The 26,713-nt window shown below is 41.3% G+C and overlaps 2 protein-coding genes across 3 annotated transcripts in view; both read right to left on the minus strand.

Moving 5' to 3' along the window:
* Positions 1-2,847: 2,847 nt before the first annotated feature.
* On the minus strand, positions 2,848-3,234 carry LOC105716123 (protein S100-A11-like). Its single transcript, XM_064364275.1, has one exon. It carries the CDS (start codon positions 3,187-3,189, stop codon positions 2,872-2,874), a length of 318 nt encoding a protein of 105 aa, XP_064220345.1. The 5' UTR covers positions 3,190-3,234; the 3' UTR covers positions 2,848-2,871.
* A 16,246-nt stretch (positions 3,235-19,480) lies between these two features.
* CDKL4 (cyclin dependent kinase like 4) overlaps positions 19,481-26,713 on the minus strand; it is a 51,425-nt gene continuing 44,192 nt past the window's right edge. Inside the window, exons 8-9 of one of the 2 annotated variants that reach the window (XM_012450664.3) lie at positions 22,734-22,868; positions 19,481-19,933 (exon numbers count right to left, since the gene is read on the minus strand). In XM_012450664.3, the coding sequence (XP_012306087.2) occupies positions 19,832-19,933; positions 22,734-22,868 (237 nt within the window). In that variant the 3' untranslated portion in view covers positions 19,481-19,831. Of the gene's footprint in view, positions 19,934-22,095; positions 22,308-22,733; positions 22,869-26,713 lie in introns of those variants that run through there. The other variant, XM_012450663.3, reaches the window with a different exon arrangement.

Consider the following 26,713-nt stretch of genomic DNA (forward strand, 5'->3'; position numbering starts at 1 on the left):
GTTTTTTTCTGAGATGAAGTCTCACTCTGCCACTCGCCCAAGCTTGAGTGCGGCAGCATGATCTGGACTCATTGCAACCTTTGCCTCCCAGGTTAAAGTGAGTATCTATATTTTCTTTCATGTATATGATAGCGTATTTATTTTTATTTTTATTTTTATTTTTTTGAGACGGAATCTCACTCTGTTGCCCAGGCTGAGTGCTGTGGCATGATCTCAGATCACTGCAACCTCCACCTCCCAGGGTCAAGCGATTCTCCTGTCTCGGCCTCCCAAGTAGCTGGGATTACAGGTGCGTGCCACCACACGAGGCTTATTTTTTGTATTTTTAGTAGAGACGAGGTTTCACTGTGTTAGCCAGGATGGTCTCAATCTCCTGACCTCGTGATCTGCCCGCCTTGGCCTCCCAAAGTGCTGGGATTTCAGGCATGAGCCACTGAGCCTGGCTATGATAGCATATTATACCTATTGCTCTGCTCTTGGCTTTTTTTTTTTTTGAGACAGGGTCTAACTCCATCACCCAGGCCAGAGTGCAGTGGCATGATCACAGCTCACTGCAGTCTTGACTTCCTGGGTTCAAGTGATCCTCCCACCTCAGCCTCCTGAGTAACTGGTGTGCACCACCACACCTGGATAATTTTTTCATTTTTTGTAGAGACAGGGTCTCACTATGTTGCCCAGGCTGGTCTTGAACTTCTGGGCTCAAATGATCCTTTGGCCTCAGCTTCCCAAAGTAGAAGATTATAGACATGAGCTATTGTGCCTGACCCCTTGGCTCTTTACACTTAATTTTTGGAAAGTGTTCTATATGAGCAAATGGAGATCTATTTCATTCTTTTAAACAACCACAGAACTTGATAGGTGCCCCTTAATTTATCTAGTCCTTTTGCGATCATCATATCTGTGGAAGATTTGTAGAAGAACATTTAATAACATGGACAGATGTTCATAATTTATTAAGTGAAAAAAGTAAAGCAGCAGATTACAAAGTGGTTGAGAGCTATACTAGTCTCTAAGTCTATAAGAAGTCTCTTTCCAATGGTTAGGACACATATATACATATTCATACAAAAGCTTGGCCTTTGCCATTACATATTCCTGGAATGATACATTCTTTGTGCTCTTTGTCTTAGTGAGTTGGTCTTTGTAGCCAGGGAAACAGTTCTGGTTCATATCTAAGGAAATATTGGGGATATAGTCCAGCAGAAGATAACACACAGGGTTTTGTTGTTCTCTGAGTACTTGGTGATCCTAACATACTTTTCTTTTCCATGCTTGAAGTGAACCAAAGAATAGGCTGTACCATCTCCTCCTTTGCTTGCTAATATTTAGAGTTAGAAATGTATCAGAGGCATGTATGGACTAATCAATATCAGAGGTCTGTCACTTCTGCAGAAACTATAAAATGAACCCTTGCAGAAAAACTTGTCTTAGTCCCTGGGATCAGACCCTAGAGATCAGTTGGCCCCGCCTACCTGAGTTTTCCCTATATAGACCTCACTCTGACTAGATGCTGGCCCCTCACCAGGAAACAATGACAAGAGAGAGGGGCCGGGGTGCCTGTAATCCCAGCTACTCAGGAGGCTGAGGCAGGAGAATCGCTTGAATCCAGGAGGCGGAGGTTGCAGTGAGCTGAGATCATGCCATGGCACTCCAGCCTGGGCAACAGAGTGAGACTCCATCAAAAGAAACAAAAAACAAAAAGGAAGAAGAGAGGGGTCTGGTTCAGGTTCTGATAGTCTGAGAAGCCTGCCACAGCTGGAACCTTATTTCTGCTACCCACAAGTGGTGTTCATATAGAAACAGGAGTCCTATATTTGTGTGTTTTTATTTTCTTTTTGTTTTAATAAAATAGTGATGGCGTCTTGTGGTGTTGCCCAGGCTGGTCTTGAACTCTTTGGGCTCAAGCAATCCTCCTGCCTCAGCCTTCCAGAGTGCTGGAATTACAGGTGTGAGCCACCACACTTGACCTAGCATCCTTTTTTAAAATACACCTTTATTTTTGAATAATTCTAGATTTACAGAAAAGTTGCAAAGATAACATTGATAATTCCTTTCCATGTCTCATCTGGTTTTGCCTAAAGTTAACATTGTATGAAACTAAGGTACAGAAACCAATGCTGGTCCATTAAACTCCAAACTTTATTTGGATTTCACCAGTTTTTCCACAAATGTCCTTTTCCTGTTCTAGTATCCAATCCAGGATCCCACACTGCATTTCATCCTCGTGTCTCCTTAGCTTCCTCTGATCTGTGACAGTTTCTTGGTTGCCCATGACCTTGACAGTTGTGAGGAGTACCAGTCAGGTATTTTGTAGACTGTCCCTCAACTTGAGTTTGTTTAATGTTAATTTCTCATGATTGTACCAGGGTTATGGATTGTGGTAAGAATACCAGTGGTACGGTGCCCTCCTCATCACACCAGATCTGGGGTACATGACGTCAACATGATTTATACTGGTGATGTTCACCAGGTCACATGATTCTGGTGGGATCTGCCGGGTTTCTCCTTTGCAAAGTCCCCAGTTTTTTTCTCCCTTTCCATACCCTGTTCTTTGGGAGAGAGTCACTAAGTCCATCCCATACTCAAGGGGAAGGCGAGCTAAGCTCCACCCTTTGGAGGGAGTAGTATCTGCATAACAGTACTTGGAATTTTTCTGTAAGAAGGATTGCTCCCTACCTCCCAGTTTATTTATTCAATAATTTTTTTTTTCATGTTTTAAAAAAGTGACATTGTTTTATTACTATCCGCAGGTGGGGCCTGCATGAGGTGGCTGGTGTGCTGGGCTCAAGGGGTAATGTGTGAGCTGTGGAGATGATGACAGAAAGGCTGGAAGGAAACGGGGTGGATTTGAAGGCCAGGCCTAAGGGGTCCTCAGATCCGCTTCTGGGAAGGGACAGCCTTGAGGAAGGAGTCATGGCAAGCCATAGCTAGGCCACCAATCAGATTAAGAAATTCTGAGAAATCTAGCTGCCCATCACTGTTGGTGTCCAGTTTCTTCATCATGCGGTCAAGGACACCGGGGTCCTTCTGGTTCTTTGTGAAGGCAGCCAGTTCTGTATTCATGAAGCTCAGGAACTCCGTCTTGGAGAGAGAGTAGTTATAACCATCTTTTCCAGCATACTTCTGGAAAACAGCAATCAGGGACTCGATGCACCACTCAGTCTCTGTAGGGCTGGAGATTTTTGCCATGTTGGAGCTGAGCGAGGCGCGCAGGAGGCTGTGGCTGGGAGTGGCGCTGAGAGCCTATTCAATAATTTTTATATAGAGGCATCCTTTTAGTTAAAAGTAATAAATCCTCTTGTTTAAGTAAAAGGAGTCAGGTCATAACTTATAGTTGTAGCAAACTGACCATCCCAGGTGAGAAGCTGCTACTGGACATAAGAACAGGGTCTCTGAAACTAGATTAATTTCAGCTCTGCCACATATCAGCTATATTACCTAGGGTCAGTTTCTTAATTTTTCACTCAGTTTTTCTTTTTGTAAAAACATGGAAACATAACTACTAACAATAGTATTATTATATAGGGGTATAAAAATTCAAGGAGTTAACTCACTTTAAACCAATAGCATAAGGTATTGCACAAGGTAATATTAATATGTATATTAGGTGTTTGTGTGTCTGTGTGTGTGTTTTTGTGAGTTTTTTTTTTTTCTTTTTTGGGGGGGACAGGGTCTTGCTGTGTTGCCCAGACTGGAATGCAGTGGCGTGACCTTGGCTCACTGCAACCTCCGCCTCCTAGGTTCAAGCGATTCTCATGTCTCAGCCTCCCGAGAAGCTGGGATTACAAGTGTGTGCCACAATGCCAAGCTCATTTTTGTATTTTTAGCAGAGATGAGGTTTCACTATGTTGCCCAGGCTGGTCTCAAACTCCTGGCCTCAAGTGATCTACCTGCTCAGCTTGCTAAAGTGCTGGGATTATGGGCACGATTAGGTGTTATTTATTACTCCCATGATTTAATTTTAGTAAATTAAAAAATATAAATGTACATGTGCATATAAGTACATACAGAGAAACAGAAAATCGGTGATGATATCATTAGTGATTTTTTTTTTTTTTTTTGAGACGGAGTCTCGCTCTTGTTACCCAGGCTGGAGTGCAATGGCGCGATCTCGGCTCATCGCAACCTCCGCCTCCTGGGTTCAGGCAATTCTCCTGCCTCAGCCTCCTGAGTAGCTGGGATTACAGGCACGCGTCACCGTGCCCAGCTAATTTTTTTGTATTAATAGAGACGGGGTTTCACAATGTTGACCAGGATGGTCTCGATCTCTCGACCTCGTGATCCACCCGCCTCGGCCTCCCAAAGTGCTGGGATTACAGGCTTGAGCCACCGCGCCCGGCCTTATCATTAGTGATTTTCATTTTATTTTCTTTGTTTGTACACACTAAGTTTCTATAACAAACTTTTATCATTTTTTAAATAAGAGAAAAACTAATAAAAGTTAGTCCCCAGATTAATAACATCTGGCACTGCTGAAAGTGTGGAAAATGACCACTGTCTCATACCACTGCTGGGAAGAAAACTTGCTAAATCTTTTTCTGAAGTATCTTGGCAATAAGTATCATAAGCATTAAAATGTTACAGAATACCCAACTCAGCAATTCCATTTCTAGCTATTTATCCAGATGATTTTTTTTTCCTTTTGAGATGGAGTCTTGCTCTGTCCACCAAGGCTGGAGTGCAGTGGTGTGATCTCAGCTCAATGCAACCTCTGTCTCCTCCAGAACTTTTTTTTAAAGACAGAGTCTTGCTCTGTCAGGTTGGACACTGCAACCTTCACCTCCCAGGTTCAAGCGATTCTCCTGCCTCAGCCTCCCAAGTAGCAGGGATTACTGGCACCAGCCACCATGCTGGGCTAATTTTTGTATTTTTAGTACATGGCATTTTGTCATGTTGGTCAAACTGGTCTCAAACTCCTGACCTCAAGTGATTCCCCCGCTTCAGCCTCCCAAAGTGCTGGGATTACAGGCGCGAGCCACTGCACCTGGCCTCCAGATGTTATACGGTATACATGTACAAAGATTTATCCATACAAATATTCACGCATCAATTATGAAAGCAAACATTGGTAACAAAAACTGAATGCCTATATATGAATTATAGTACTCTGTGGCCAAATAATTATTTTGTAGAAGAGCATTTAATAATATTTAAAAACTATTCACAATACATTTAAATGACAAAGGGCAGTTACAAAAATTATGGCCAGTATAATTTTATTTCTGAGAAATAGAAAACACACAGTATTATCTAAATGGCAATAGTTATTACCTCAGGAGAGGGAGATCATAAGTGACTTCCTATTTTTTATTTGGGGTTATCTATATTTTCCAGTTTGCCTACCAAAAAAACCTATATTATTTTTAGATGTAGCAAAGCCAGTACTATTTTTAACATGCCAATCATAGAAAATTTGGGAAATATAAAAGCAAACTGCAACGCAGTATTATAGGATGATCACATAAAATATTCACCAAGCACTTAATTTTGGTTGTCTCTTAAGAAAGGGGGATTGTAACCAGGCACAGAGGCTCACTCCAGTAATCCCAGCACTTTGGGAGGCTGAGGTAGGCGGATCACCTGAGGCCAGGAGTTCGAGACCAGCCTGGCCATTGTGGCAAAACCCTGTCTGTACTAAAAATACAAAAATTAGCCGAGGATGGTGATGGGTACCTGTAATCCCAGCTACTTGGGAGGCTGAGGCAAGGAGAATTGCTTGAACCTGGGAGGTGGAGGTTGCAGTGTACAGGCTGAGCGACAGAGCAAGACTCTGTCTTAAAAAAAAAAGGGTTGGGGGAGGTGCAGATTGAGGGGAAGTATTTGGAGGTTTAATTTTTTTTTGTTGCAATTTTTGTATATTGCTATTATCACTGTAATCTGAAAAATAATGCAGATTTTTAAAACCCAATTTTTTTTGTTTGAGACAGAGTTTTGCTCTTGTTGCCCAGGCTGGAGTGCAATGGTGTGATCTTGGCTCACCGCAGCCTCTGCCTCCTGGGTTAAAGTGATTCTCCTGCTTCAGCCTCCTGAGTAGCTGGGATTACAGGCATGCGCCACCATGCCTGGCTAATTTTGTATTTTTAGTAGAGATGGGGTTTCTTCATGTTGGTCAGGCTGGCCTTGAACTCCTGACCTCAGGTGATGTGCCTGCCTTGGTCTCCTAAAGTGCTGGGATTACAGGTGTGAGCCACTGTGCCTGGCCTAAAACCCTATTTTTAAAGATCTTCACCATATTCTACTACACCCTAAAATTCTCCTGTTTTTGGACTTTTAGGTTTATTTCCACATTTTCATTATTATAAATCATGATAATTCTGTGATGAAGATCTTTGTTCTCAAACCTTTTTCTGAGTTCATTACATTCTATGATAAATTTGAAGAAGGGGAATTCCTAGATCAGTTTGTGTATACTCATCTTAAAGCATTTTGCTTGAAACGCATGCTTGTGTACGTAAAGAACAACAGATTGAACTTCCTGTTTCCTAATTGAAATCAACAAGACCCTAAAGTTTATGGTTTCTAATTTACTCAAAGATTTTCTCATGAGAAAAATGTATTCTCTTTGGAAATACATTCCAGAGTTTTATTTGGAAATAATTTCTCAACCCCAATAGGAGCTTTAAAATCTGGCCTAAAACTCTACCATAGAGAAATGGAGGCAATCGGTCAATGTTCTTGATTTATTAAGCTAATAGTCTAGTGGGGGCCAGTTCACTGGTGATATTCTAAGATAGACTTGAAAAGAGTGAAGTCATAATTCCCTGTTTTTTGTTTTGTTTTGTTTTTTTAAGATGGAGTCTTGCTCTATCAACCAGGCTGGCATGCAGTGCAACCTCCGTCTCCTGGATTCAAGCAATTCTCCTGCCTCAGCCTCCCAGGTACCTGGAATTACAATCATGTACCACCAGGCCCTGCTACTTTTTGTATTTTCAGTACAGATGGAGTTTCATCAGGTTGGCTAGGCTGGTCTCAAACTCTTGACCTCAGGTGATCTGCCTGCCTTGGCCTCCCAAAGTGCTGGGATTACAGGTATGAGCCACTGCACCCTGCCAATTTTTGTATTTTTAGTAGGACAGAGTTTCACCATGTTGGCCAGGCTGGTCCCGAACTTCTGACCTCAGGTGACCTGTCCAACTCAGCCGCCCAAATTGCTGGGATTACAGGCGTGAGCCACGGCACCCAGCATCGTTCCCTGGTTTTACCATCTATTCTGTTTTATAAAAAATAAATATAGTGGTGCTTTAAAAAAAGTTTCATTGAAATTTAATTGACATGCCATAAAATCCACCCTTTCCAAATATGCAATTCAGTGTTTTTTTAAGTCACAGATTGTGCAACTATCACCACTATTTATTTTTTAACAATTTCATCATCCTTGCTTTTTTAAATTGTTTTTCTATTATATTTTATAATTATTGTACATAAAAGCAGTCTCAAATCCACAGTTACATAAGGTAAAGGGACATAAATAATTAAATAAACAAATATGGTTTTAACAACCCATTTAATCTATGTTTAACATTTCTTTTGGTCCTTTAACTTTTTCAAGGCCTTGGTTTCCTAATCTGTAAAATCAGAATTTTGGTGTGATCCCACAAAGGATTCCCTGATTTAAAGTCTATCTTTTTATGTAGCATTCATATGACCATTCATATTTCATGATAATTTTAACTCTGTCACTTTGGTTAGAGTCAGGTCTTGCATATGCAGAAGAATATGCAGATAACTTTATTTACAAGTATGATGAGATGTCCACAGAAAGAGATCATTTTGGGCTGGGTGCAGTGGCTCACGCCTGTAATCCCAGCATATTGGGAGGCTGAGGTGGGCAGATCACTTGAGGTCAGGAGTTCGAAACTAGCCTGGCCAACATGGTGAAACCGTGTCTCTACTAAAAATACAAAAATTAGCCAGACATGGTGGTGCACACCTGTAATCCCAGCTACTTGGGAGGCTGAGGCAGGAGATTTGCTTGAACTCGGGAGGCGGAGGTTGCAGTGAACTGAGATCACACCACCAAACTCCAACGTGGGTGACAGAGTGAGTCTCCCCACCCCTCCCCCTAAAAGAGATAATTTTGTTATAGTCTGGAGCTAGTCATGCTAAGGACACAGCGTTCTGACATAGTTGTTTTAACTAAGGTTGGCATTAGAGAAATCACAAGTTATCAAGATGTAAAAGTTGATGGGAAATTGAAAATGGCCCATGCAAGGGACTTAGCTTTCGGCAGTCAATGCTTACCAACTTTAAACGCAAAAATAAGTTAAAAATTTGGTGGAAATTTTCTGAAATTTTTTAAAGCTGGCTTTGCCACTTTCTGGCTACCTCTCTGAACCTAAGATGTCTCATTTGTAAAATGCAGATAGCAAAACCTACTTCCTATGTTGTCTGGGAAAGTACGGAAGAGCAAATACATAAAGCATCCAGTACAACGCCTGGCATCTGATTAAGGCTTCATGCACTTTAGCTTTCTTGGACCAGTTAATGTGCAAAGAACTTAAAGGCCATCAGAAAAGAAGTAATAGTACATATATGTTGGGGAGATGTTGGTCAAAGGATACAAAATTTCAGTTAGGAGAAATGAGTTCAGGAGATCTGTTGTACAACATGTTGACACCAGTTAAATTGTGACTCTGGTTAATAACGATGTATTGAATTTATGAAAATTGCTAAGAGAATAGACTATAAGTGTTCTTACCACACACAAACAGTTAAGTATGTGAGGTAATGCATATGCTAATTAGCTCAATTTAGCCATTCCATAATGTATATTATTTCAAAACAACATTTGTGTACATTATGTATCATTTTTATTTCTTAATTAAAAAGTAAAAATAGTACACGTATGTGACTATGATATTTGCATAAATGGGTAAAATTAAAATGAGTTGAAAAAGGCATAATTTAGCTCTATTATGTATTAATGATTGTATATCAATATATGATAGCTGCTTTATATTTATAATATTGATTTAAAATATTTCTTTCCTTTTTACTACATTAAGTTTGAGATTTCTCCAGTTATTTAATGCTTCTTCCTAGTTTTGAAGCTGTCAAATTCCCTAAAATATTAAACTGCATTGGTCATTATTGTTCTAAGGGTTTAAAGTTCTGACAACCAGAAAACAAAAACAAAAACAAAAAAAACCACTAAGTTTGTTCAAGATAAGGTAAGTGATAGCAAGTTCAGATAAAATTCAAAATGCTGTAAATAATGTTCTGGGACTTTTACACACTGAGAGTGCTGGCAAATCTCCTGGCAGTGTTGCTAGATGGCGCCTTCTTGGGACCCTGGCCAAGGATTTACTTTAATCCTTAGGAATTTTGCAATTTGAAAATTGAAGTTTCAGTTTCACTTGTGTTTAATAGCTATTCTCCCCCACCATGCACATTCTTTGTCAATTTTATTGATCAAAAGTCCTGTTGGGCACTTACTAGGTAAGAACGGCCTTCTTCCTCTTCAGAGTGGCCTCCAGCTCATCTATTTATGGCATGCCATCATCTATGGCAACAAGGAGCTGAAGTGCTGACTAAGGCAAGACTGAAGAGCGGCAACAACAAAAAACCAAGCCCAGTGTTGAATAACAGAACATCTACCTCTTATATATCATTGGCTTGTTTTAAAAATAAAAGCTGGGCTTTTTCTTGCAAAGCAGCTGCATCCTCAGGATCCATTTGCCACTGTAGAGCTAGTAGCTCTCCACAGCAGACAAGACGGAGAATGGAGATCCCAGAGGAGATCAGGAAGGTGGAAAGATGCGGGACTAGTTTCTTCCTTGTGAAGCGGATAGAGTACAATCAATAGCCAGGCCCTCTCTCTGTGCTCACCTCTCAATTCAATCTGCAGCAGACCTGAGAAAAGGAGGGTGGACGGAGACACAGGAGCAGGACAATAGATGGATGACAGCCATTTGTTGTGCCATTTTATTTATTTAATTACTTTATTTATTTTTTTTGAGACAGAGTCTCACTCTGTCGTTCAGGCTGGAGTGCAGTGGCAAGATCATGGCTCACTGCAACCTCTGCCTCCTGGACTCAAATGATTCTCCCACCTCAGCCTCCTGAGTAGCTAAAATTACACACACTGGCCACCACACCCGGCTAATTTTTGCATTTTTTGTAGAGATGGGGTTTCACCATGTTGGCCAGGCTGGTTTCGAACTCCTGTCCTCAAGTGATCTGCCTGCCTTGGCATTCCAAAGTGCTGGGATTACAGGCGTGAGCCATCACCCTAGGCCTGTTATGTCATCTCACAAAGTGTCTTAGCTGGAAGGATCCTTAAAATCATCTGATCTAGCTCGATACCTTATTACAGACTGAGGGGCCAGTGACAGAAGAGGACATACTCAATGCCGTGAGGTTAGTAGCAGAGGTAGCTCTAGATCCCAGCCAAGGTGTTTTCTACTTTCCTATACTGCTTTGATGGATTTCTTTGGAAGAAATGACAGCCAAGGTCTGCGTTGGTAAATTTCCAAAGAAGACATGGTTTGCTATAGGCAAATTTCTAACTTCTCTGTTTCTCTCTTGTGGTGCCCTCCACTCCCAACCCCTAAGGAAAGCCCCAGTGCCTTCATGTTGCCCTCTGGTCATCCAACAGTCCCACCACCCCAGCCCCACATCCATTTTCTCAGCATACTGATGACAAACAGCTCTTGGGAAAGCTAGCCCTTTAAAACTGGTACTTAATCTCCCTAATCTTCTCAGTGGGATTGCTTTGAAACTAACTTCTAGTTATATTCTAAGTTTTAAATATTAAATATTTAAAGCAGAACGAGAAAGGGATTTTTATCTCTTTTAGGCCAGCCAGTCAATAGTACAGATTTAGTTATGGTCTTGCTCAATTTCAAGTCAAAAAGGGCTCAACAAGAAGGGAAAAGCAAGCTGGTTCGCCGTAGGGAAAGAAGAGATTCTTTGTTGTAGGTGGGAAGTACTGTGAGCTTTCAGGGTGTGAACCCAGTAGGGCTCTCAGGAGTTTGGGGCAGTAGCAGCCCTGGGTTTCATTTGGAAATTGAAGAGAGGACTTCTAATGAATGCTTTGAAGTTAATTCATGACTAATAATACTTAATTAATTAATTTTAGAGACAGAGTTGCTCTGTTGCCCAGGTTGGAGTGCGGTTGTGTGACCTTGGCTCACTGCAGGCTCCACCTCCTGGGTTCAAGCAATTCTCCTGCCTCAGCCTCCTGAAAGGTGGGATTACAGGGGTGCACCACCACACCCAGCTAACTTTTTTTTTTTTTTTTTTTTTGGAGACAGAGTCTCACTCTGTCATCCAAGCTGGAGTGTAATGGCATGATCTGGGCTGAATGCTATAGCTCACGCCTGTAATCCCAGCAATTTGAGAAGCCAAAGTGGGCAGATAGCTTGAGCTCAGGAGTTCAAGACCAGCCTGGGAAACATGGTGAAACCCTGTCTCTACTAAAAACAGAAAAATTACCTGGGCATGGTGGTGTGCATCTGTTGTCCCAGCTACTTGGGAGGCTGAGGTGAAGGGATGGCTTGAGCCCAGGAGATGGAGGTTGCACTGAGCCAAGATCATGCCACTGCACTCTAGCCTGGTGACAGAGTGAGACGCTGTCTCAAAATAATAATAATAATAAAAATTAAAAAGAGAAATATTTGTGTTTCTAGCCCAGATCTCCTATCTTTTCCCTAGTTGTTTCTTACAGCTAATCACTATAAGAAACACAATGACTAACAGACACAATACTAAATTTATTTTGTGTATTTGCAAACTAAAAATGTTTTTTCTTCAAAACTTGGTGATACCACCCCAGCCAACTCTACTATCTCTGATCATTCCAATCCCTCAGGAGTCTTCTGGAGTTTTGGTCAGATTTATTTCATGACGTTCCTGTTGGTGTTTTCTTTAAGTTTTCTGGTGAGGTCTTACGTCTTTCAGGTTAAGCTCATTAGGCTGTTTCCTTTTGGTGGCTGTGTATCCATCGAGGCTGATTTTCTCCAGGTGATAGTGTTTGCTAAGCAATAAGCAAACTTTTTCAAAGAGTGTCAATGAACTAAATTGGTGTAAAGAGAATAACCTGACATATTTTTTATGCTGTACGATAAGAGCCTTTCCATATTAGGAATGTAAAAGCCACCAAATGGAAGATACAAGCAATTGAGTAAGATGAGGTTTCATGCTTCTTTGGGAGGAAACATGGCAACTACTGCATTAAAAAAAATTCTATGAGGCCTCTCATGGTGGCTCTCTCCTGTGACCCCAGCACTTTGGGAGGATAAGGCAGGAGGAGAGCTTGAGGCCGGAAGTTCAACTGGCCTGGGCAACATAGTGAGAACCGCTATCTCCACCAATAAATAAATAAATAAATAAGCCATGCCCAGCTACTTGTGAGGCTAAGGCAGGAGGATCACTTGAGCCCAGGGGTTTGAGGCCAGTCTGGACAACATAATGAGACTCCTGTTTCTAAAAAAAAGAAAAAAACTGGAAGTTTCCTTTTAGGCCACTGTGAAAACTTGAGCAAATTTCTAGCATGTGTTCATATATTTGGTAAAATACAATCTTTGGACCATTTCTTTAATACACTGCTTTAGATTTCCCCTATAGAGTGCTTATACATGTTTTATAAGACCCTTGGAAGTATAGCAGCCTTGACTGGGTAGGTGGTGGGGACAGATTCCCTAGACTGTACTTAGAGTTCTAGGTTAAATAACATCAGATCTTATGCCTTATTTTAACTGTGCATATTATTTGGGAACATGCTTTCAATTATAATGGTATGCAATCTAAAAATATAGTCTGTTTTAGTTATATATTGCTGCATAACAAATCATCCCAAAATTTAGTGTCTTAAAACAATAATTTATTATTTCTCACAATTCTATGGGTTGACTAGGCTCAGCTGGGCAGTTAACCTATTCCACTTGGTGCTGGCTGGGGACACTTGTTTGGCTATATTAGGCGGGTGTCTGCACAGAGTTGGAAGGTCCAGGAAGGCTTCACTCATGGATCTGGCCCTTTAGTGCTTCTCCAGTGATCTCTCTCTCTCCCCATGTGGTAACTTGGTAGTCCAGCCTAAGCTCTTTTGCAGCGTGGTAGCTGGCTTCCCCAGAGAGAGGAAACAGAAGCTGCCAGGCCCTTCAAGGGCTAGGTCCAGAAATGGCACAGCATCACCTCTGCTGCATTCTGTGAGCCTCAGGAAATCCCAAGGCCAGCTTGGACCCAAGGTGGGGACAGAGGAGGGTGACTTCACCTTTTGATAAAAGAATGGCAAAATATCATTGCAAAAGGCATGTGGGCTGGGGGAAACTGTTGCAGTCATCAATGGAAACAATCTGCTATTCTCTTTTTAACACTGGCACCATTAAAAATAACAAAAGCAGAAAGATTAGTTCAAAAGAAAATGAAAGAATTGGAGCATATTTAAATAGTGACCTCATTCATTATTTTATAGTTGTTTTTCTCTCTTTTGATCATAAGTCTGAGTTTGGTCTTTAGCCCTTTTCATCTTTTAAAACCCACAACAATTTCAGGCTACCACAGAAATTACTGTGATAGCCTGGAAATGAAGATGCAAGAAAATTTCATATCCTGAAGCTTCAGTATTATAAGGGATCAGATAAATATTTTGATAAATCGAAAGGAAAAGAATCTTACAGCCTCAAAGTAAAGTTGTAAAGATTTTCTCAGGGATAAGCATCTAGTTAGTTAGACTGGAAAATATTTTGTTAGTTTTTCCATTTGTAAAACTTTCCAACCCAAGGCACACACAAAAATTTTGCCATGCCAGCTGTTCAGATATTCCAACCAGTAGGAAATTAAATAACAAGTTGTGGAATTTACATATGAAGATGACAATTTTTATCATTTAAATATAAAGTATTAGAAAATGAATGAATAGCTGAGTTGACAGAAAATTAGACAGAAATATTTCTAACTTTTTTTTTTTTTTTTTTTTTGAGATGGAGTTTCGCTCTTGTTACCCAGGCTGGAGTGCAATGGCGTGATCTCAGCTCACCGCAACCTCCGCCTCCCGGGTTCAGGCAATTCTCCTGCCTCAGCCTCCTGAGTAGCTGAGATTACAGGCACGCGCCACCATGCCCAGCTAATTTTTTGTATTTTTGGTAGAGACGGGGTTTCACCATGTTGACCAGGATGGTCTCGATTTCTTGACCTCGTGATCCACCCGCCTCGGCCTCCCAAAGTCTAACTTTTATTAAAATAACCTAAATAACATATTCAAGTTAAATTATATATACAAATATAAAATCACCAAAATATTTAATCCCATATGTGGGTTTTCAAAGTATCTTAAGCTAAATTTTAAAAAACCATAATATTATGTATATTTAACATAATAAAACTAAAATTGCTTTTAGTGAATTGTTCCTAGTAGTTTAAATTACGATTAGGCTAATTATCAATGTTAATTAACATATAGCTACAATTTCAAGTGATTTGAAATATAACTGCTTCTACACAAATATGTTCTAAAATCCTAAGTGGACACACAGAATCTTCAATATGACAATATTTAGACATATGGTCAATGAGTAGTGTTCATAACAGAAAGAAAAATTTTAACTTTAAAAATACAAATCATCTATACGCCTGTTGGGTAGGATTACCAATTCTCAGCTTGAGCAAATTATGGGGTAAATTAAAAGTTGACTAAGCCAGGTCGGGTAGAGTGGCTCATGCCGGTAATCACAGCACTTTGGGAGGCTGAGGCAGGTGGATCACCCAAGGTCAGGAGTTCGAGACCAGCCTGGTCAACATGGCGAAACCCTGTCTCTATTAAAAATACAAAATTAGCCGGGCATGGTGGCTTATGTCTGTAATCTCAGCTACTTAGGAGGCTGAGGCAGGAGAATCACTTGAACCCGGGAGGCAGAGGTTACAGTGAGCCAAGATCGTGCCATTGAAACTCCATCTCAAAAAAAAAAAAAAAGGGAGCCTGAGTCCTTGCTTTTGAAATATAAAATGTATACAATTCAGATATATCTGTAAAATTTAATTATCATTTACTGAAACTACTAAAAGTGTTGCTGAAGTTAAAACTTGATTAAATGTTCTTTGCCTTGATGAATATCTTAATATTTCACAATATATGCATCATTTCCAAGCTAAGTAGAGTTAGATGAAAACATCAAAGAATGATTACATATTACTCTACATTTTTAAAACACACCTATTTTATTTACACTCATTAAAATCTAGTGATAATTAGCTTCAAAACCCACTTTTATTTAGAAAATTTCACCTGTGTTAGATGGTTGCCTGTAAGCTACTATTGACTTGATGGAACTAGTAGGGTGTAGTTGTGTGTGTGTTTGTGTGAGTGTTTGTGTGAGTGTGAAAGCAAGCAAGCAAAAGAGAGGTGAGAGAGAGGAAGATGATAACTCCTGGCTCCTGGCTAGATCACAAACACAAATATTTTATCTTGGTGGTGTTAATGAAAAACCCTCTCTAGAGAGCCTCTTGCAGTGGGAGATACTACCAGGATAAAAGCACTATGTGCTATAAAGAATCACAGAAGTTTAGAGTTGAAAGGGAGACTTAGAAATTATCTAGCCTCACTACTCTCTTATTTTACAAATGAGAAAACAGCAAAGTTACAGAAGTCACAAAAAAGTTGAATGCTGTGCCAAGGATACACAGAGAGTTGCAGTTTAGGCCTAGAACCTAGCTGTCCAAACTTCCAGACCAAATGATCTATTTATATTATCTAATGACCACTCTTACAATTTTATTTTATTGTTGGAGACAGGGTCTCACTCTGTTGCCCAGGCTGGAGTGCAGTGGCATGATCTCAGCTCACTGCAACCTCTACCTCCCGGGTTTAAGCAAACCCGTCACCCAGGTGGAAGTGCAGTGGCACAACCATGGCTGACTTCAGGGGCTCAAGGAATCCTCCCCCTTCACCTTCCCAAGTAGCTGGGAATACAGGCCCATGCCACCACTCCTGGATAACTTTTGTATTTTTTTGTTTGTTTGTTTGGTAGAGACACGGTTTTGACATGTTGCCCAGGCTGGTCTCAAACTCCTGGGCTCAAGTAATCCACCTGCCTTGGCCTCCCAAAGTGCTAAGATTATGGGCATGCACCATTATGCCTGGCCCTAACTACTACTCTTAAAGACCTTTAGTCTTCTACTAAAACAAGAATGAAGTTGTTAATTTTCTTTCTTTTTTTTTTTTTGAGACAGAGTCTTGCTCTCTCGCCAGGTGCCAGGCTAGGGTGCAGTGGCGCACTCGGCTCGCTGCAACCTCCACCTCCTGGCTTCAAGCAATTCTCCTGCCTCAGCCTCCCGAGTAGCTGGGACTACAGGTGTGTGCCACCACACCCAGCTAATTTTTGTATTTTTAGTAGACACTGGGTTTCACTATGTTGGCCAGGATGGTTTCGATCTCTTGACCTCATGATCCACCTGCCTTGGCCTCCCAAAGTGCTGGGAGCTACATAAATAAATTAAAAGGCTGGAAAGTTGGCATAAGTGAGACAGGACTCAGGTGATCCAGAAACTGCACAAGAGCCTGATAGAAACACATAATTACGGGATCAAGCGGGCTTCGGTGAAGAGTCTGGGACAAGACTATTTGCTAAAGATAAGCCTTATGAAAGGCATTACACAATTTGGGAAGTAGATGTTGAAGGGCAACTGTTGTGCACGGGCTGACAGGTGTGGGAGAATCTGTGCAGTACAGAGGTGAGAGATATGTACTTGAAACAGGAAGGAGTTACAGCTTGAGACTTGGGATCCTGGGCAACGCAGGCAGCAGCAATGCTATGATGTGGCCTGGGGCACCCAGAGACAGTTAAACAGGCATATGGCATCAGAAGCTAATTTTTCTTTTCTTTTGAGACAGTCTCACTCTGTTGCCCAGGCTGGAGTGTAGTGGTGTAATCTCGGCTCACTACAACTTCCACCTCCAGGGTTCAAGTAATTCACCTGCCTCAGCCTCCCGAGTAGCTGGGATTACAGGAGCCCACCACCATGCCAGGCTAATTTTTGTATTTTTAGTAGAGACAAGGTTTCACCATGTTGGCTTAGCTAGAACTCCTGACTTAAAGTGAGACACCTAATTTAGAAGGCAAAAAAAAGTGATCTGCCCGCCTTGGCCTTCCAAAGTGCTAGGATTACAGTCTTGAGCCACAGCGCCCAGCCTGTTTATTTTTCTTCATGGTACTATGACTGTATCAGAGCATTTTTCTAAGCATTAGATGCTCTCTCCTCTCCCTTACCCAGTGACACCTAAGTAATGGATTTGTCTGAGGAAAAAAAATGAAAAAGAGAAATGCTAGTTTGAATTAATTTTTTAATGTAAGCAAAAATAAGGGAAGACAGTCACCCTACCATCCCTGCCAAAAACTTCGTTGTTATTTGAAACACAATTACAAGCAAAATGGGCAATGGAATGCTGTCTTATTTTCTGCATGTGTATATCATATTTTATATGTATATATATGTATATACATAAATATACTATCTATACTGATACATTATATATATATATATATTTAGGAGAGCTAGAGCAGTACGAGTGGTTTGGTAACAAGAAGTCTTAAATGAAAAACATTATGAAAGCTAAAAATACATGGTTCAGCCAAGTTGCCTTTTATCTTTCATTTCTCATTTTCTTTGCACCCGTGGTATCATCCTATTAAAAATGCAGGAAACTGGCTGGATGTGGTGCCTTGGGAGGCCAAGGCAGGGAGATTGCTTGAGCCTAGGAGTTTGAGATCAGCCTGGGAAAAGTAGCAAGACCTTTCCTCTACAAAAAATTCGCTGGGCATGGTGGCATGTAGTCCCAATTACTTGAGAGGCTGAGGCAGGAGGATTGTTTGAGCCGGGAGGTCGAGGGTGCAGTGAGCCATGATTGTGCCACTCCAGCCTTGGTAACAGAGTGAGACACTGTCTCAAAAAGAAAAAATAAAGCAAGAAACACACAAATCTGAAAAGGCACATTCCTGATAACAGGATGAAAATAAGAAGGCTTTAACAGCTTATATTTACACTAAAAATGTAAAATGGCCAGATCAGATCAGCTCACTTAAGAAGTCCTTCCTGGCTAGGCGTGGTGGCTCATGCCTGTAATCCCAGCACTTTGGGAAGCCGAAACGTGAGAGGATCACTTGAGCTCAGGAGTTAGAGATCAGCCTGGGCAACATAACAACACCTTGTCTCTAAAAAAAAAATTTAAAAATTAGCCAGGTGTGGTGGCTTCCACTGTAGTCCAAGCCACAGGCTGAGGTGGGTGGATCACTTGAGCTGAGGAGGTGGAGGTTGCAGTGAACTGTGATTGTGCCACTGCACTCCAGCCTGGGTGACAGCAAGAACCTGTCTTAAAAAAAAAAAATCCTTCCTGTGAACAAGAAACTATTGTTTAGATGTCATAATTCCTTATTAAATGGATGCTTCTACATAACTGAATGAGATTTTCTGGAAGATTACATGTTTCTAAGTGCAGAAGACTTTCAGACATAAACATAAGATGTTATCATGTTTCTTCAATTACAATATATCCTTAACTCTTGGTGCTGGACACAGAAAATTTCTGGAATAATGTGTATTTGCAAAATCTGACAACATTCAGGTACATATGCCAGACACGGGAGCAGAAAGGAGTTAATAAAATACTCTTAATTTTTCCTGATAAGAATATCACTGATTGTGCCTTTTTGCCTAACAGTGATAGCCCTGTGCTGTTATTTTGTATGAGTTCCTCGTTAGCAAACTGAAAGTACTTTCAAATATTCTGCATTATTTTTGATATCCAGGATAAAAGGCACCTACTATGGTGCTGCAAAATTTATAATTTTAAGTATATATTTACAAATATATGTGTATATACATATGTCAAGTTTAGTTGGGAAAATATCCCATAGTAAATTCAGCTCGGCTATTGAGAGGTTTGCTTTGCTTTGTTGTTTTGTAAGAGATACAAAGTGATATTGACTGAAAGATAATCTTCCTGCTCTCGTGTTTACAAACCAACCTGATTATGATGCACCCACTAATTTTGGGCTGCACAATTTCATAGAGGCTACGGATGCAAATGTATGCAAGAGAGTACTGGCAATGAGCTATTTAGATAACACACCCAGGAGGATCGGTTTGGGTCCTGAGATGATTTAGCCAGGAGGAGAAAGGAATAAGGAATGGCGATATAGCAAAGGACGGCAGTCAATTATCCAAGAGCGTTACTGATGAGGATGATGATTCCTTGTCATTGGTCCACTGTTTGCTATGTACTGGAATTCGTGATTTTCTCTAGCTACCTTTAAAAATAGAAGCATCAATGCCTCATGAGACAAAGTAGAGCCTGCTGTGGAATCTAGAGATAAACCTGAATGACCTTTCAAGGTTCCCTTTCCAAACCAATGTAAAAACAAAGAATAAGATACCAGCATTACTCAACAGACCTGGTTACAATAAGTATGAATTACAATGCAGGAATATATGTCATTTCTTACACAAACAGTGAGGCAGGCTATTTGATATTGCTTTAAGATATTATGTGGTCAGCTGCAGCAAGATGACACGTGTAAATCTTTTTCATAAATCAAAGTATAATCTCACAAATTCTCCATATAAATAGCCTCAGGAGAGGCTGCTCAGATGAAATTGAAAATATCTCCTCCATATGTGCAGTTTTAGGCTTTATAACATTTAAAGAAAATATTCTAAAAGATAACGTTGGCATGTAAAAAGCACGGGGAAAGGAATCAGCAATGATCAGAGCAAAACAATTCTAGAAGGCATCTTAATTTTCATATGGTTTATTTGCATTTGAAACACTGAGAATTCCTATCTCACTTGTACCAAATGTGTACATATTAAATTACTTTGCACTTGAAAGAACATTTTCCTAAATGTCTGGAAGATGATCAAATTTTAACTGGAGGACTTGTTTTCTTCCATCAGGTGTGGGGGAGATGTGGCTTCCTGGTATGGGAGGCAACAGTTGATTCTAATAGCAGAAGAAGACAAAAATAAGAAAGTAAATTGAAAACAATTCCTATTTGTACAGTGTGATTTAAAGATGATAAGACAAGTGGATACTTACAGTACAAAGATGTCAAAAAACATCAATTTTAAAAGTAAGTGGGGTTACCTTTCCAAAAATTGTGATTCTCTGATACCTGAAAATTAGGTTCTATTACTTATTCTAGGATTCCCATAGATATACTACTATTTATTTCAGTACACTTAATCTGAGTATCTAGTCAGTGTTTAAAAGGTAGATGCCCATCAGCTACTATACAATAATTCCAGGAGACTACATTGTATCCATCTCAAAAAAAAAAAATTTTCTTTTGAGACACCGTTTCATTCTGTTGCCCAGGCTGGAGTGCATGGCGCAATCTCAGCTCACTGCAACCGTCCCGGGTTCAAGTGATTCTTGTGCCTCAGCCTCCCAAGTAGCCGGGAATACAGGTGTGAGCCACCATGTCCAGCTAATTTTTGTATTTTGGTAAAGACAGAGGTTCACCATGTTGGCCAGGTGGGTCTTGAACTCCTGACCTCAGGTGATCCACCTGCCTCAGTCTCCCAAAATGCTGGGATTATAGGCATGGGCCACCCACCTGGTCTCAAATTTTTAATAGCTAGGATATTGGCAGAACAGCAAAGAAAAACAAAAACCTCTTTATTATCAACTTTAAACATTAGTCTTAAGAAAACCACAATGAATGAAAAGATTTTTTCTGTAACATTTATTTTCTGATATGGTAAAATGTCTAGGATTCAGGTGTGTCTTCTGAAAGCAAACCAGAACTTGAAAGGCACCCCTGTCTTTCTCTTGGCCTGGTTCCCTGGGCACCTCACTTGAAGGAGAGAGCTGGCCTCATGGTGGGTGCTACAGTGGAGCCCAGCATGCAGAGGTGGATAGGACGCAGTTCACAGAGCATGGAGAACATGACCTGATCTCTGTAAATGAGATTCTCTAGACGCATGCTGCCCTTTGTGCTTCTTTCCTTTTGCTGCCTCTGGGCCTTTTGGAAGGCCTTGTTTACAGTCCCTGATGTGTATCAGCTGGGCTACAGGCATTGCAGGAAAGGGTAACACAGCTGTAAACCCAAGCAGAGAGCTGGAAGTGTGAAGGGAGAGCAGCACCCAATCCCCTTGAGGCAAGGCGAGCTCCATGACAGATCCCCAGATAGACAGTGATTAGGGGGACCAGGAGGCTGGCTGGGGCAACCGACACTGTGCACCCTCCCAGGCCAGTGAGGGGGAAATCCAGTGAGATTTTACTTATTTATTTATTTATTTATTTTTGAGATGAAGTCTTGCTCTGTTGCCCAGGCTGGAGGTTGCAGGCTCACTGCAAACTCTGCCTCCCGGGTTCAAGTGATTCTTCTGCCTCAGTCTCCCAAGTAGCTGGCTTACAGGCAATCGTCATCACACCCTGCTAATTTTTGTATTTTTAGAAGAGACAGAGTTTGGCCATGTTGACCAAGCTGGTCTAGAACTCTTGACCTAAATTAATTCACCCACCTTGGCCTCCCATCTGACCTAAATTAATTCACCCACCTTGGGATTACAGGTGTAAGCCACTGCGCCTGGCTAAGATGTTTTTAACAGGACAATGTCCTTTTACACACAATTCACACTCTTTCAAATTGCTGCCTCAGCAATCTTTATTTAAATTATTACTATTTTTGTTATTTAAGTAGAAGCTGCATTGGGCTTGATATGCAAACACTTAACGGTAAAAGATAAAATGGCCCATGTAATCAAAATATGGATATCTAGAGATTTGGGATACACAGCAATGATTTAACATTTTATCTTCTTGGTAAGTTTGATTTTTCTCTGCAAACAAACTTCTGCTTTAACTCTTAAAAGGCTGGAAAAAAACAACACTTTCTTCCTTTATGGAAAACATGCTAATGAGAAGAAAAATGACTGAAAATCAGATTGAAGATGAAAGATTAAGCAAACGCAAAATGTGAAAATTGCTAGCCTCTGATAAATTGAAAATTACCAACTTGGTTTATTATTAGGCAATGTTCATCTACTTATTGATTTGAACAGTATTAAGTACCTTCTATGTGTCAGATATTGTTTTAGGTGTTGGGTTTACCAGGTGAGGAAAAGCCCTGAACCAAAAGAAACCCATTTCCATGGAGTTTACGTTTTAACGTCAAAGTTTTCTGAAAGCAAGTGAAGGGCAGTCACCTGATAAACTGCAGAATTAATGTTTGTCGTAAGAGTCACCATACTGTTCGCAATATTGGCCCACTGGATAGAATTTGGTTCCCAGATGTCTGGGTTTCATTCCTTTGTGCCTGGCAGAGCTTGGTTTTGAGAAAAAGCCTAGGAAAGGCAGGCTTATGTGCCTGCTGTGGGTGAAAAGATGGAAGAGTCAGGTTACCTTTACTGCACATCTGGAGGCTACAGAAAGGTACTTAGATTCCTTTGTAATGCTGGCAAAACTCAGTCCTGTTGTAAACAGGGTTTTATTGTATGTAGCTGTTATATTATGAGTATATGATCTCCTGGGTGGTATATCCAATCAGAGCAGCCAAAGAGTTGTTTAACGATTTGATTCAAGCGTGTTTGGAATAAGATTTTGCAATCATCTTGATATTTTCATTGTTGTATTGTTTTATTACATCAATTACCAATATTAATTAAGCTAGACAAATATAACTACACCAGTACAAAGGAAAGGTCTTGCTGTCCACCTTGTCTCAGTTTGAAAGGTAGACAAACGTAAACAAAAAAGGAATTATTTTTATAGCACTTTAACTTTTGAATGGAAGTACCTGCTGGCGTCTTCTGTTTCTTCCCTCATTACGCGCTTTTCTTTTAATTTGGTCCTCATGAAAAGAATCAAAGTAGGAGCTCTCTAGGAGTTGGGAACAGGTTAATCTGTCATCTGGATTCATCTTCAGACACCCCTTTGGAGGAAGAGAATAGCAAAGAAGATATTAAGGGAGGGGCTTATTTCGTTACAGTGCCCACAAACTGAATAATAACTTGTTAGGATAAATATGAGTTTAGAAAATCTTTGTTTGTATATTATCAAGTAGTTGGAGGTTTCTAATAGCTAGGATTGCTCTTCTTTTGCCACTTCCAAGTCTTTTGAGGGCAGAATGAATGGACAATGTCTCTCCAAAAGAGGCCACCTGTAGATCCGGTGTTCCCACCAATGACATTTAAAAATCACTATGGAAAGCAAATCATCTGTAGCAGTCTGCAGGGTGTAGTCCCTGGATTAAAAACATCAGCCTCGCAGGAACTTGCTAGAAATGCAAATTCTCGGGTCCTACACCACACCTGCCAAGTGGAATTGAAGCAGTGGAGGTGGGGCCCGGCAGTTTGTGTTTAACAAGCCCGCTGGGTGATTCTGATGCCCCTATGCTCAGGTTTGAGAACCTCTGGGTTAAGGAGATGGCTGAGGAAGTGAGAACCTCAGTCAATGAGAATGAACCTAAAACAAGGAGAAATGGACTACATACTCATTTAAGAATAACTACAGGTAGGCAGGCCATGGTGGCTCACACCTGGAATCCCAGCAGTTTAGGAGGCCAAGGTGGGTGGATCACGAGGTCAGGAATTTGAGACCAGCCTGGCCAAGATGGTGAAACCCTGTCTCTACTAAAAATACAAAAATTAGCTGGGCGCGGTGGCAGGTGCCTGTAATCCCAACTACTCAGGAGGCTGAGGCAGGAGAATCGCTTGAACCTGGGACGTCAAGGTGGCAGTGAGCCGAGATCGTGCCACTGCACTCTAGCCTGGGCGACAGAGCAAGACTCTGTATTAAAAAAAAAAAACTTCAGGCAAAACAGAAATGGTTACATTATGACCCTTCTATATTTGAGAACATTAAAAGCCTCTAGGTCTGCTTCTGAGACTGGGGAGGAGTATCACAGCAGAGGGCTCAGTGGGGCTCCTAATACAAAGAGGTTTTCTCTGAGAAACACTGATACTCCAGCCAGAGAGTGGGACTTTGCCCACGAATAAAGACAGATTATGAACCATAAACAGCAGCTTTAAGCCAGACCTGGTGGCTCATGTCTGTAATCCCAGCACTTTGGGAGGCCAGAGGTCCAGAGCAGTCTGGGCAACATAGTGAGACCCCATCTCTCCCTTATTTTCATTTTTAAAAAGAGCAGCTTTACAACACCCAGGCACAGAGGACCTGATAATTCTTCCCTTCTATCCATAAGAGAGAAATAAGGATCACCGCCATCACAAACATTGTTTTGAGGCATTCTCAAGTCCAGATAATTGCGTTGCCTGAGGCTGCCCCAGCTGGGACTTCCCTGTAGTGTCTGTTCCTCCCTGACCCCAACTGACCTCAGTTCTCTGAGATCCCCAAGCTGCCTGCCCCTTAGTATCATCTGCCCCTTGACGAGGGATCTGATTAGTCCTGTTCTTCAAGAAACAATCCTGCTCAGCAAAACTAGACTCACCTGTTCCTCCGTGTCTACTGCCTGCTCCAAGCTGATGACCCCTAATTAATGACCCATGCCATACATCAACTCCAGCTGCTGCTGGAAAAGCAGTCTCCTCAAACCCTAATACTGTCAGGGCTATCACCAGGACAGAAAAACTTTTTTTTTTTTTTTGCGATAAAGTCTTGTTCTGTCACCCAAGTTGGAGTGCAGTGGCATGACCTTGGCTCATTGTAAACTCCACTTCCTGGGTTTGAGCGATTCTCATGCCTCAGCCTCCAAATAGCTGGAATTACAGGCGTGTGCAACCATGCCGGGTACATTTTTGTATCTTCAGTAGAGACAGGTTTCACCATGTTGGCCAGGCTGTTCTCGAACTCCTTATCTCAAGTGATGTTCCCGCCTCGGCCTCCCAGTGCTGGGATTACAGGTGTGAGCCACTGCACCCAGCCAGAAAGACTATTTTGAATACAAACTGTGATAGTCTCTATTTCTTTTTTTTCTTTTTTTTTTTTTTGAGACGGAGTTTCGCTCTTGTTACCCAGGCTGGAGTGCAATGGTGCGATCTCAGCTCACCGCAACCTCCGCCTCCTGGGTTCAGGCAATTCTCCTGCCTCAGCCTCCTGAGTAGCTGGGACTACAGGCACGTGCCACCATGCCCAGCTAATTTTTTGTATTTTTGGTAGAGACGGGGTTTCACCATGTTGACCAGGATGGTCTCGATGATAGTCTCTATTTCTTTATCACTCCATTCTGGCTTTTGCTTCCATTGTTCCATTAACGTCACATTTTTTTTTTTCTTTGAGATGGAGTCTTGCTCTGTTGCCCAGGCTATAGTGCAATGGTGCAATCTCGGCTCACTGCAACCTCTGCCCCCTGGGTTCAAGCAATTTTCTACCTCAGCCTCCCCAGTAGCTGGGATTACCAGCATTACAGTTTTTAGTAGAGATGGGGTTTCACCATCTTGACTAGGGTGGTGTTGAACTCCTGACTTTGTGATTCACCCACCTAGGCCTCCCAAAGTGCTGGGATTACAGGCATGAGCCACTGCGCCCGGCCTCTTGTTATTAATACCTCTGGCCTCTACTTCCATATCTTTCAACCCATTATGTATTTTGAATTGTCTCTTGTCTGAAGAGTATTCGACACTTCTGAGCAAGCTCTCCTTCTTAAAACGTTCTTTCTCTTTGGCTTCTCTAATCTCTGACTTTCCTTCCTCTTCCCTCCTGGCTACTCCTTTTCAAACCGGCCTTTGCTAGTTTACCTTCTTCTCCTCTATGGTTGGATAAATTCCTCAAGGCCAAATCCTAGCCACCCCTTTTTTTTCTCATCTCTTTTTGGTTTCTAGGTGATCTCTTGGCTGCCTATGGATTCAATTATCAAAGTTAACCAGAGATTTCCACATCTACAATCCCATTCCAGACCTCCCCTGTGAACTCCAGACCTGCGGGTGCAACTGCTAACTTAATATCTGTCTCAAGGTCACTGTTACGGGTTGAGTTGTGTCACCGCAAAAACATATATATTGAAGTTAACTCCCAGTATTTCAGAATGTTCCCTTGTTTGGAAATAAGGTCTTTGCAGATGTAATTAGTGAAGATAAGGTCATAATGGCGCAGGGTAAACCCCCTAATCCAATTACAGTTGGTTTCCTTATGTGAAAAGGGAAGATGGTTAGACAGACACACAGAGAGAATGCCATGCTATGATGCAGACGGAAAGTGGAGTTACATTACCACAAGTCAAGGAATGCTTGGGGCTACCAGAAGCTGGAATTGGCAAGGAAAGACCCTCGCCAAGAGTTTTTGGAGAAAGCCCAGACCGGCCAAGACCTGAGAAACCAATACAGGTACTGTACCCTTGCCAACTCTTCTACTTTATTCCCCAGATAGCAGTTATAATTAAGTCCTATTGGTTTTCCTTTCAAATATATCTTGAATTTATTCACATTTTTTTTTTTCAGAGATGAGGTTTCTCTGCTGCCCAGGCTGCAGTGCAGTGGCACAATCATGGCTCACTGCAGCCTTCAACTCCTGGGCTCAAAGCAATCCTCCTGCCTTAGCCTCCCAAGCAGCTGGGAATACAGGCAAGTGCCACCGTGTCTGGATAATTTTTATTTATTTTTTATGTTTTGTAGAGACAGGGTCTGATTTTTTTTGTCCAGACTGATCTCAAACACCTGGGCTTGAGTCATTCTCTTGCCTTAGACTCCCAAAGTGCAAAGATTATAGGCATGAGCTACCATGCCCAGCCTCATTCATGTTTTTATATGAGCTTTCAAAACTATTGAAATCTAGTCCATCACTAAATACCTATGAATTTTCATTTTAAAGAACATTTTTAGA

This window comes from Aotus nancymaae, unplaced genomic scaffold, assembly GCF_030222135.1.
Source record: "Aotus nancymaae isolate 86718 unplaced genomic scaffold, 86718_ANA_hifiasm-v0.15.2.pri h1tg000057l, whole genome shotgun sequence".
Taxonomy (NCBI): Eukaryota; Metazoa; Chordata; class Mammalia; order Primates; family Aotidae; genus Aotus; species Aotus nancymaae.